The sequence below is a fragment of the Wolffia australiana genome, chromosome 12 (assembly GCF_029677425.1).
Source record: "Wolffia australiana isolate 7733 chromosome 12, ASM2967742v1".
Lineage (NCBI taxonomy): Eukaryota > Viridiplantae > Streptophyta > Magnoliopsida > Alismatales > Araceae > Wolffia > Wolffia australiana.
In genome coordinates this window covers 8,691,741-8,704,193 of record NC_135846.1, presented here as the reverse complement: position 1 = coordinate 8,704,193, position 12,453 = coordinate 8,691,741, and the positions used below count along the sequence as shown (strand labels likewise).

The window sequence follows — 12,453 nt, the reverse complement described above, 5'->3', positions numbered from 1 at the left end:
GAAAATCATGCTTGTTTTAAAAAAATTCAAAACATTGAGGACCATGTACTTGAAAATTAAGGAAAGGAATTAGAGTTGAGGGATCGTCCATCCCGATACCGTTATTGGACTACGGTAGCGGGATGAATGCTGTACTGGATACCAAAAATTAAATTTTCGGTATCCATATTTTCCGATATCCGGATATCGGACATCGGTTGATACTGTACCGACATCCAATATCGGTATCCGTCTAGATGTCATCATCCGCCTCCGTCTCTTGGGGAGGATGACGATATCAGATATCGGACTTGGATATCGGATTTGGATATCCAACTAAGAAAGGTTGTGTAAAAATATAATTTAATCATCATAGTGTAACAGTTTGGAGAGGATATATATGGGCCAGCGGTTTAACAGTGAGCTTTCTAAATTACAAAGTAGCTTGTTTAATATTTACCTCTCAAACTTTTCGTTTTCTTCCATATGGGATAACAAGATTCTGAGTTTAACATTAAACTCCGAATCCTATTGTTCCATATGGAAGAAAACAGAAATTTTGAGCTGTAATTATTGAATGAGATAGTAATATATTAAATATATATTTAATCATCAATTTTCTTCTCGACCATTAAGTTATTTGTATCCACCTTCACTTTGACTGCCCCACTGTGGTTGTGGAAAAATCCTGGTTCCTTCGGTGGTCTTGTCATCTCATATGCATGTCATCACGTCTCCTTACGAAAGGGCTATTATCAAACCCAATGAAAAGATTTAATGTTTTCAAGAGTTTGTAGGTGTGGAGCAAGTGTATATATCCTAATTACACACATACCCACTCAACCACGCCCATGACATGTAGTAAAGAGATACAATAGTCTATGGGGATTACTCAATTTTTAGCAACTTGTTCTTTTTCCCCTCGGTGTCCATGACAGCTGTTATCAGACAGTGCAGACTGCTGTGTCTGACTCTCCATGCTATGCACTACTCATAAGGGCGATTACGGACAAGGGTCCTACGTGTGCAAATAACTGCCATGTGAGGCACTCAACATGATGGATACCTCGTGCGTCCCACCAAACGTCACGATAAGGTATAAACAATGGGTGCAAGAATGTGCCACATAGTTAGCAAGTGCATCCACTGTCTGGTTCCCCTCATAGTGATGGAAATATATGTGGTTCGCAAGCCAATCACACATTTCACATCTCGTTCCATATTCATAAAATAACATATTCATTATGGTGCACGTGTGATTCTTATAATGAAGTCCATGAATACATCATCTGACTTGGTGAATTATGATGAGATCAAAATATAGAGATCACTACTCTTTAAGCATGTGTCCTAAATATTCCCATTAAAAGGATACTCGAGACGGGCATCAAAGTATCTAGATAGAATAAGGCTATCTAGCCTCACTCATATGATGAGTATCGCCGGTCCCATAACCATTAGTGTGGAGACACTAAGGATAGATAGTGGGTGGTCTTTAGAGGAAAGAGTTCACTGAATTGATCCGTACGAATCGGTGAATGGTATTATACTGACCAGTCAATCAGGTTGATTCACGTCATAGTTGTGTAACTGTTCCTTAGACCTGAGACACCAAAAACATCTTGTCGACAGACAATTGTACTTTAATTATGATCTATGTGACCCAAAAGCATGGGATTCAAAATAGTCTTAGTTTGAGTGCATCAAGAAGTTCACGAAGATGATTGAATGGTCAAGATGGGATCATCCACCCTCAATAGCCATTAGTGTGGAGACACTAAGGATAGATAGTGGGTGGTGTTTAGTGGAAAGAGTTCATTGAATTGATCCGTACGAATCGATGAATGGTATTATACTGACCAATCAATCAGGTTGATTCACGTCATAGTTGTGTAACTGTTCCTTAGACCTGAGACACCAAAAACATCTTGTCGACGGACAATTGTACTTTAATTATGACCTATGTGACCCAAAAGCATGGGATTCAAAATAGTCTTAGTTCGAGTGCATTAAGAAGTTCACGAAGATGATTGAATGGTCAAGATGGGATCATCCACCCTCAGTATAAGAGGTGATAGCTCAAGGAAGACGATGTGATGAAGTCCTTGGCCAAAGTAGTGAAATATTGGGAGAAGAGTTCTCCAATGATTTCCGAACGCATCAGTACTAACTCGAATGACCATACCCTAAGTCATCCTAGAAGCATCAAGTGGATGAAGGATTATACGTATATGGTAACCAATGATGAACAACTTCCAAGAGTGAGTTGATGCACACGCATTTGTATATTGTAGAGCATGAGGTGTAGCTTGGCACCCCACATGTTGGAGACTCGACCTATCAATTGGGTTAAATTGATCCGACATTAATTAATATATATGATGATATAGTTAATTAATTTGGAAGGCCAATAATGGTTATTGGGCTGCTGGAGTCGTTAACTAAACTGATACATGGGCCTAGAGGGTAACACGCAAATGGTCTTTTGGACTCTAGTCGTTAAAGAGACGTTGGAAGATATACTTAAGTTTTGGGGGGTTTTATGAAAAATACCCACTTAGTATAAATAGGGAAAGGCCCTGAACGAAATTCACCCATGCTAGAATTGTTCAGGGGCCTTCCCCTTCTTCTCCTTTCTCCCCACACTTCCTCTCCACTCTTGATGCAATTGGGATGGCGTAACGAGGACAACGGAGGTTGAACGAGGCCCATCAACGAGGAGGAGATCCGACGTGCCGAGGACCGCGTGGATACGTCTAGAGGCTGCACACTTGAGCAGCTCAATTTTTCTTACTCCAGGATTTAAAAAATCACGGATGCGATCCGTGGCCTAGTACTTTGCTAAATGGTTTTATCCATACTGTACGATTTCGCTTTTCTACTACGCATCGGTTTGATTTCTTCGTTCAGATCTAGGCCTCTAGAACCCAACATGTAGGTGGTGGCGCATACCAATAAAGAGTGTCGCACATTGCATGATGTCTTGTCATACAATATATCGTCACCGCTGGGAGCATGAGCCTGCATGAAGCATATCAACTAAAAACCATGAGTCTGATTCTACGATAATACCGTGATGGTTTTGCTCTTCACTGATAAACCAGAATTTTGATTCAATAAGTCATATTATGGCGCTAATTTATGCAAAAGTATCTCTAAATTTTTCCTTACTTAGTACATGGTAACAACGGGTCGAATCTACAAGGAGCACGTAATGAGAGTGTAAAATGCATTCAAATTGCATTCGAATATATTTGATTTATTTTTCTAGATTTAAACTATTTTATAAATATAAAATCAACAAAATGAAGAAAAACTATTGAAAACTTGTTTAAATAAATCAAATCAATATTTATTTATTTTGGATAAGTTCTGATAATTTATAATGATTTTAAAGAACATTTTGAGATTTTTTGAGGCAAGGAATAAAACTTGAGGAAAAGAAAAATCTTTGGATGCCCTTCCCAAGGTGAAATTTTGTGGGCGGCTGCTCTAGCCAGCACACAATTTGTGTTTGGTGATGCATTCCTAGCCGACATAATTGCACAATAATGAGTAGTGGATGAAAAATGATGTAACTTTTGCTATAGGAGGTTGTGAGAAATGATGAAAAATGATGTATACCAAATTCACTACTTCATTTACCTAAGGATAAGAGTGAGGTTAGTGTAAAAAAACAATAAACTACATAAAAATAGAGAGTCGGAAAATAAACCAAAAATTTATAATTTTATGCTTAAACGGTGAATGATGCACATGCAAATCTAAAACCAAATGGTAAAATGAAGTATAAAAGCATTTTTTTGTTAAACTAGTTTGATTTTATCACTCACAAAGGAGCAAGCCATCACGTATGGCAGGAGCTTCAACTGCGGTGATATTCTGAGTGCTATAAAACTGCGAAAAAGTGACATTGATGCTCCTTATGTGATCTCTGAGAATAATACCTCCCCTTTCAAGACAGTTTCTTTGGCCGGACTTTCTGTGCCCCCATCTCTAATCACTATCTTCATCCTACTTCTACCTCTTATGTTATATGTATCCTTTTTTGTCCTCTCAAATTCACCCTATAGAGAAAGTAACTTCTTAAGATCCATTCCCTGTGGAGACGACCCTTGCTCATCGTTAACTAGTCAAATTTTTTATGAGTAAATGTTAAAAATTTTATTAATTAAACTCAAATCCACAACGACAAAATTTTACCCTAATTTTGAGTTTATCAATCAAGATATATGAAGAAAAAACACCACTCCTACCGTTGGACATGTGATACGGTTACTGTGATCTTTTTTTCTTTTTCAAACATAGTTCTGATGGCGCACGCCATCGAGGATCGTCATTGACGTCATCCGCGCCCCGCGCCTGCGATGTTGAAGACCGGGTGATCTTGCTCCGGTTATCCTTTCCCGTTTTCCGTCTATCTTTCTCTCATATTTTTGCTTTATCCCGTTCTCGTTCGTCTCATTTCGTTATGTTTCGTCGCGCTCGCGACGTTCCTCCGTTTGTTGTTTCACCGTCGAGGGGGATGGGTCTCTCTCTATCCCCTCTTCCCCTTGCTTCTTCCCCCCTTTTTCTACTTCTTTATTTCTCCCCTTTCTTTCCCCCATTTCCCTCTATTTTCTGATATCCTTTTCTTTGTTTGTAATAGGGGGAGCCCATTTACAAAGGCTCCCCTAATGGACTTCCCTAAGGCCCATGTAAGGGCCCATCTCTTCTCCCCCCTTATAAAGGAAGAGAAGGCCACCTAAGCTTTTCAGACCAGTAATTTTCAGTAAGGCATTTTATCAAGCAGGTTGCTGGTCTCCTTCCTCGTCCAGAGAAGAGACAGAAGACGGAAGAGAACATCGACGTAAGGAATTTCGCAGCTTGCCGCCAGGGCCGACGGCGGAAGAATCCCGTGACACGCCAGGGGGCCGAGAGCCACTGGCCGCGCCGATTCCCCCAACCGCCCGTCACCGTGTGGTGGCCGCACTGCTCGAGACGTGAGCACCGCCGTAACCCGGTCGGACGCGCCGTTCAAACGCCGGGACGCCCCGACGAGCCCCGACCGGCACCCAGACCCGCCCGCGCGCGACCTCGGACAGCTCTCCCCCGGTCGCGTGGCGCCGTCCGTCCGCCCGCAGTCGACGGCCGAACGATTGTGCTTCTTTCAGTCAGTTCGACCGATCGATCGGTCATCCGACCTGATCGACCGTTCGATCCGAACAACCCGATCGACCCGAACAACCCGGTCGGCCCGGCCGACCCGACCGGTTGACCCTGCCGACCTTGGTTGCTCAACCAGGTCAACCCGGGTAAGCGCCCGCCTGGTCCGGCTAATCCAGGCGACCGAGTCGCACCGTGGGTTTACGCCGGCCAACGCACGACTCTGACAGCCGCCGCTCGACACCGTGAAGGTACACCCGTGAGCACCGTCGATTCATTCCCCTACCCTCCTCCGACCTTTGGGTAACGCACCGGCAACATTTGCACGTTGAGCCGCCGTGTCTATTCCGGCGCCTCTCCACTCCACCCGCTCCGACACGCCACCGACGACAACGAAGTTCTGCACGTTGAGCCACCGTCGATGAGGTACGACGCCCTCTTCCGTTGCTCGTTCAATTATTTCTTGCAGTATTCTGTCGACCCGTCTCCACCGCGCTCGGGCTAGGTAGGTGAGAGAGGTTAAACGAGAGATTATTACGATTTGAGTGTCTAACCGGTACGGATGAGTACGTCCGTTACGTGTGAGCCCAACGGATTGAGTCCGTTCAGCAGTAGACGTCCGCGTCGCTCCGACGAGGTTCGAGAGGCCCCGTCGCCGTCACCCGGCGACTCCCGTCCAAGCTTGGAGCTCGGCACCACCCTCAAGTCGGAGCCTGCACGTACGACACGTGGGGCATTCATCTTCACGTAGTTACATACCCGTTAGGGTACCATCGGACGACGACACCGCCGTTATCCGATACTTCATCATTTATCGGCACCGAACCATCATTTTCGGTGTCGACCGGACGACGCCCTAGACGACGTCCGACATCAAGTTCTTTGTCTTTTTTCTTAGGTTACCAACATCAATAGCTTGGGTTACCGCCATCGGGACACCAACAGCATCTCTGTCAAACCAGCGACTGTTAATCTACGTCATTTGCATGCGCTTTGCCACTCATTGGCAAGTATCTGCCGTCATCTCCGTGGATACCAGCAGCGGCATTTCACTCATCTGCTATACCCCATTCACTCCATGACTTTCAATTGTAACCTAGTGCTGCCAAAGCACCAGTTAAGGTCTTAGATTAAAACTAATTAGTATTCCTTATTTTTGTTCCAAAATAATGCCCAAATTTATTTAATAAATTTGGATCAATTAGGCTAATTATCATAAATATTTTCCATGGTTTCTAGAATTATTTTGAATTATTTTTCACTAGTTTGTTTTGATTTAGGTTTAATTCTAATGTAAAAATCCAAAATAATAGAAATGAAAACTAAAATTCTCTTATTCATAACATGCTCCCTGTGAATTCAATCTTTGCTCACCATGATTTTGTAAGAAAAAATATGAATACTGTTGCATTAACAGAAGCCTTAAACAAAATTTCTAACCCTAATTTCTAGTTCATCACACATCTTCATAAATATGAAGAATGTAAATTCTAACTTCATTTCTCCAGTCCTCTAGCCCTTTCCCTAATTTTTTACCATGGTTTGACCAAGGTTAATCTAAATATTTGAGATAATAAAGGCTAAATTGAATAATCATCAAGATAATATCTTTAGACTGATGTCATGGCATGATTCTTTGCTCCCTTGAGAAATTTTTTAACTAAAGTTTCAAACTAAAAAGGACATCTCTGTATTCCCATGTCCCATTTTTTTCTTCTGAATTATATTTACTATCAGTTTCAGAAATATCTAGATAAGGGAAAGTCAATCTCTTTCATTGTGTGGTTTGGTAAAATAAAACATTTGACTTCAGATGTCTAACTTTTTGTATGACTCACTAAAATCATGCCCTGATGAGATAATCAGTGTCTTTCTATTAATGAGCCGAGAAAGGGTTTGTGATTTATTAATTCGTCAAGTATACTAACGGTAATAATTCATTGGGTTTTTACTTACACCCGTGAAATAATAACCTTTATGATGTCCTTCAACCAAGAGTTACATGATTTCTCATTTGGCAAGTTTTGTTATCTTTTTTATATAAATTGAGTACCTAGGAACATGATGTGAGCGTTTTTTCAAATGTCTCATCATGATAACCCCGATGATTTGTACCAATTTTTTTTTTGTATTTAGACTGTTCTATTGCAATATGCAATGATGAAATTTGGGTTTATGTTAATCCAAACGTCTATCTTGGAACATTCATGTGATTATTGTTTCACATTAATTCAATTAGGTTCCTTTTCACAAGCTTGAGTTGCTCAAATTAAATAATAGCAATTTGAAAATAAAAATATTTGAATGGTGAATTTTGTTTTCCTCATTATGCATAGTCATAACTAAGAGTGAATAGTATGGACCTAGTAGCACATTAAATAGGTAAGAACACTGAAATAATGGGAAAATATTTCATTTCTATGAAATATTTTGATCTGCTTTGATTTCCATAAGCTTTTTTCAATAAATGTTAATAACTTTTCCTTTCATACAAATATTGCTCAAGATTTAAAAATTAAAATACTTTGAAGATTCATAAGAGTAGATAAATGTCTTGTAGTTTTAAAATCTAACTTTTGGATAAATTTAAAAGCTACTTTGTATACACACACTCACAAACTACAGAGATTATGTGTTTTTACAAGAGTAAGTCTTCACACTCTTAGTTTACAATAGCTAATAATCTCATTCTTCAATTAAGATATGATATACAGGCTAACTAAACTACCTTGTTAGACTTTCCCCTCTAATGCCCAGCTGGTTCTACATGCCTTATTGTAGGAAAAAAAATCTGCTTATGAGACCCCTTCTTTGTCTCCCCTGCAACTTGAGTTGTTTGGTTAACCAGTAAACTGCCACAATTAAGCAACTAATAGTCTTCCCTACATTAACCTAACTCAGAAACAAACTACAAGACATTAAAATACTGGACAAAATTAACCCTTGTTCAAACTTCTAATATCTCTCCTGGTTATACTTTCCCCAGAGCCTGCCTGAGAGGGTCAAATTCCAGAGAACCGGAGGCGAGGAGGAAGAAGAGCGATGTTGCAGGGCACTCCATCGGCCGTGCCGTCTCCGGCGAGGCTCGGCCTGCCAAACCCCAACTCCCCTTCCGTCGCCCCCAACCCAAACCCCAACCCCAACCCTAACCCTAACCCTAACCCTAGGCCGGCGCCGACCGCCGCCGCCGGCCCCAAGCGCAGCCCCCGCGCGTCGGCCAACTCCGCCTCCCTCCTCCCCCTCCTTCCTCCCCTCCCTCGCGCGCAGAGCCTCATCCACCAGATGGCCGCGCTCGCCTCCAAGCTCTTCGACGTCTCCCCAAATCGCGCCACGTGGCTCTCCTCCTTCCGCGGCAACCTCCCCGCCTTCCTCCCCTCCGCCGCCGAGATCCCCGCCGTCTCCTCCGCCAAGGAAGTCCTCTCTCTCGCCACCGCCCTCCAGACCCAGCTCTTCGAGGCCGTCGCCCAAGTCCAGGAGATGGTCAACCTCCGCCAGGCCAGAGCGAAGCTCGCCGAGGAGACCGCCTCCAACGCCGCCGCCCTCCTCTCCTTCGCCAAGAAGCTCCGCGAGGCGGAGCTCGTCTTAACCCAGATCAGCGACGACTACGCCGACCACCACCGCCCGGCGAAGCGCGCGAGAGAAGCCCCCCCGGCGCTGAAGCTGCCCGACGTCTTGTCCTACGCGCACAAGATCAGCTACACGACCTTCGCGCCGCCGGAGTTCGGCGCGGGGCAGGCGCCGCTGCGCGGCGCGCTGCCGCCGGCGCCGCAGGAGGAGCAGATGAGAGCGTCGCAGCTGTACCAGTTCGCCGGGCTCGACGTGGGGGGCGCGCTGGAGGCTAAGGAAAGACAAGGGACGACGCTGGTGGAGGCGATGAAGGAGGCGACGCCGCCGCCGCCGCCGAGGGAGGAGAAGGCGGCGGCGCCGCCGCTGCTGCCCATCAACGTGCCGCCGGGCTGGCGGAAGGGGATGCCGGTGGAGCTGCCGAGCGGGTTTCCGCCGATTCCGCCGGGGTGGAAGCCCGGCGACCCCATCGCGCTGCCGCCATTGACCGAGCTCTTGGGCGCCGCCCGCGGGGAGGAGCAGCGCGCCGCCGCTGCTCCGCCGCTCGCCGCCGCGGGGTCCCTGCCCGCCGCCCGCGCGGCGGAGGTCATTCAGGTTAAGCGCGTCCAGCTCGATATCAATCCCGACGAGGACGAGTACAGCAGCGAGTACAGCAGCGAAGTCGGGTCCTCCGAGGAGGACGACGATGATTGAGCCGCTCTCTCCTCCTCTCTTGCGTTCTTGGGTTTAATTTACTTTTGGATAGATTTGTATAGAATGGTGTATCATTAAAATCCCACCGTTATGATGAAATAATTGGCTATATTTCCTAAAGTTTTAAAGGATTCAGCAATGGATTCAAGGATTTTGGTCTTTTGACTGAGCTTCAATGCCCTTTGCAAGCCTTGCTCATTTCTATCTAGTAATTGATGAATTTTTAGATTAAAATTTTGATCTAAAATTTTGCCATTTGACTGATCTCCACCAACAGATTTGTAAGCCTTACTCATTTCTACCTAAGGATTCAAGAGTCGCATGCATCATTAAAGATGGCTTATTTCTATCTGGTGATACCATATGTATTTTTTAAAAATCTTATTTTTATCTAGTGATATCATGTATCATTTAAAATAGCTTATTTCTATCTATTGATATAATGTATCATTAAAAATACCTTATTTCTATCTGTTGATATAATGTATCATTAAAAATAGCTTATTTTTATCTAGTGACACACGAGTCATGCGATTCACAAAGAGCTTCAGCAATAAAGAATGGCCACCGCAAAAGTTTAGTTCTATTTTTTTCATAATGCTGTATGAATATTTTATTGGTCAGTTTTGCTTCACTTGTTTCTCTAATTTTGCCTCGTTCATTCAGTAGGAGAGCCAAAAGTTGCACATGTGGTCAACATTTCTCCTTTTCACATTTGACCTTTGTTACCCTTCATGAAAACATCAACCCCTGTGATTAAGTCACAAGTTCAGGAAAAGGAGGTTAAGGCGTATTTTGGGGTTTTGGTTTAGTACGTCTTTAATATTAGTACGTGTGAATACATTTATTATAAATGTGATGGTTGTTTTGTTATTTCATTGTTTATGTCAAGTTAGCCCAAAGATGACCAGCCATTTATTTGAGAAGTTATTGTCAATATTATTTATCATACCAATAGATTGCTTGAGTTAATGTTACTGTCCAATGATTGAGGATTAAGTTCAAACTATTAACATTTATTATGTGAGTTATCATTTATCTGTTTGTAACTCTAGGATTTAAATGTATTGTGTATCTTAAGAACTAAATACCTACTTTGAAACCCAATAACTCTAAAAATCTGACAGAAGACATCACATTTTAACTTCGTTGCTTGAATATGCAATGAGATCTGACAGAGTTATAGTAACTGATCATCCCATCATGCTTGAGTAGCTGGGATCTCACCACTAATGCTTGAGTAGAGCAAAGAATTTTCGACATGTTCTAAACTCATGTCGAGTGAATTTTGGGAAGAAACATTGTAACAAGTAAGTTAGCAATATTTTTGAGATAAATAAGGTAATAAAAATGGATGAAATTTTCTTAAGATTAATAGATAAATATGTGTATTAACATTGCAAAACAAAAGCATTTGTTATGGAGATATTGATAACATCAAATAGATAGTGATAATTATGTATACTGGTTTTTAAACTAACCCTCCTTGATTCTTTTCAATAAATGGATCCTTCTTACAATTTTCTTGGATTTTTATTAAAATGCAGAATCTGGCAAGTGAAATATTAAACTACGGATGAAAATCAGAGATAATGAGAAGCATAAGCCATGACTTAAATCAGACTAAGAGGCCAATGTCAAAGGAGAGGGAGGAGAAAATGTCAAACTTAACCCTCTTTAGAGACCATGTCAAAAGGATACATGGTTTGTTGAACTAACTCCATATATAAAATTTTGGAAGGTGTAGTGACCTCCTTTCGTATTGGAAAATAAAAAAAATTTGGACCAACGTTGGATTTAAAGATGTAGTGACCTCCTGAATCCCTGGAATAAAATTCAAGGATTGAGAATATTTGGACTATTCTTTTTGAACTTCCCTTCGCACTGTTTTAATACCCATCCTTGAATTTTATCACAAAACATTGTCGGTGGCCTTAATGCATCAGATTTATTGGTTCCACTTCTGTTAAAGGGTTTCAGATTGAAGGAGCAACAATCCTAATATGTTGATTTAGATAATAAGAACACCATCGCGGGCCTTGTGTGATAAAAAGATTTGTGCATTCCTTCTATTAATTTCACTACTTATTGTCTTTGTTACTAGATAATTTTCCAGGAATATGGCCCATATCCATATGTTACCAGCTCGTCAAACCAAACTAAAAAGGTTCTTGTAACAATAGTTGCTACATGTTTCGTACACCCTAAATAGTATCCCAATTTTTCCACCTACCATGGTGCCTGACAGCTTCCCGCTTAGCATGGCTAAAATTCTTTATGTTTTATAATTAAATTCTTTCCTTAAAATTATCCAAATTTTTTCAAAATCTGATAAATCTCATAGAATTTATTATAAAATTAATATTTATTTATTTTATTTCCTAAAATAGTTTAAGGAGTTTTCCTTTATTTTGATTAAAATTATTTCATATCAAATCATAAAAATAAAAAACACATATGTAAGGTCTTATGCAAGGTATACAGAAATATATATATTTCATAGAAAATCACTTTTTTAATATACCCTCTCTATGTGGATTCAAACTTTATTCACTCTGTAATTAGTGAGGAAATTATTATAAACTTTATTTCATAAATAAGAACATTAAAATCACATTTTAAACATAACTTATTTTTTATCAGATACCAAAAAATATGCTCATTCATTCTGTCCAAGATTCACTTCTTATTTTATCAAAACTTCAACATAAATTATAAATGAGTTCATTGCTTTTCCAAATTAGAAGACTAAATTTAAGTTGTGAATATAGTAGGTTAAGTTGATCACAATTTCAAAAGGAATATCAATAAAATGTCAATCTAGAAGTAAAATTCAAATGGACCACTGATCAATAAACAATAAAATAAACAATACATATATACATATTAGTTCCATTTTTGAAAGGATCATTCTTCAATAAGATCACCCCATTTCTCATACTTTGTGTGCGAAGGGAAATACTTTCTATAGTTTTATCAGAAGTTGATCCTACTTCCAGATTCATCGATACATTTTAAACAGATTTAGGAGCCACCATTCATTTTAGTATGTGAACATAGTGTTGCCTCCAT

General features: G+C 41.2%; 1 protein-coding gene across 2 annotated transcripts; it reads left to right on the top strand.

Moving 5' to 3' along the window:
• Positions 1–4,740: 4,740 nt before the first annotated feature.
• Positions 4,741–9,532, top strand: LOC144710431 (hydroxyproline-rich glycoprotein family protein). Of its 2 annotated transcripts, none has more exons than XR_013583288.1 (2): positions 4,741–5,550; positions 6,023–6,294. XR_013583288.1 is itself a non-coding variant. In XM_078584199.1 (2 exons), the coding sequence occupies exon 2, from the start codon at positions 8,167–8,169 to the stop codon at positions 9,379–9,381; it is 1,215 nt and encodes a 404-aa protein (XP_078440325.1). In that variant the 5' UTR covers positions 4,741–5,550; positions 8,111–8,166; the 3' UTR covers positions 9,382–9,532. The 2 variants fall into 2 exon arrangements, 1 of the variants encoding a protein (XP_078440325.1); XM_078584199.1 differs by lacking the exon at positions 6,023–6,294 and adding an exon at positions 8,111–9,532.
• The last annotated feature ends 2,921 nt before the right edge of the window (positions 9,533–12,453 follow it).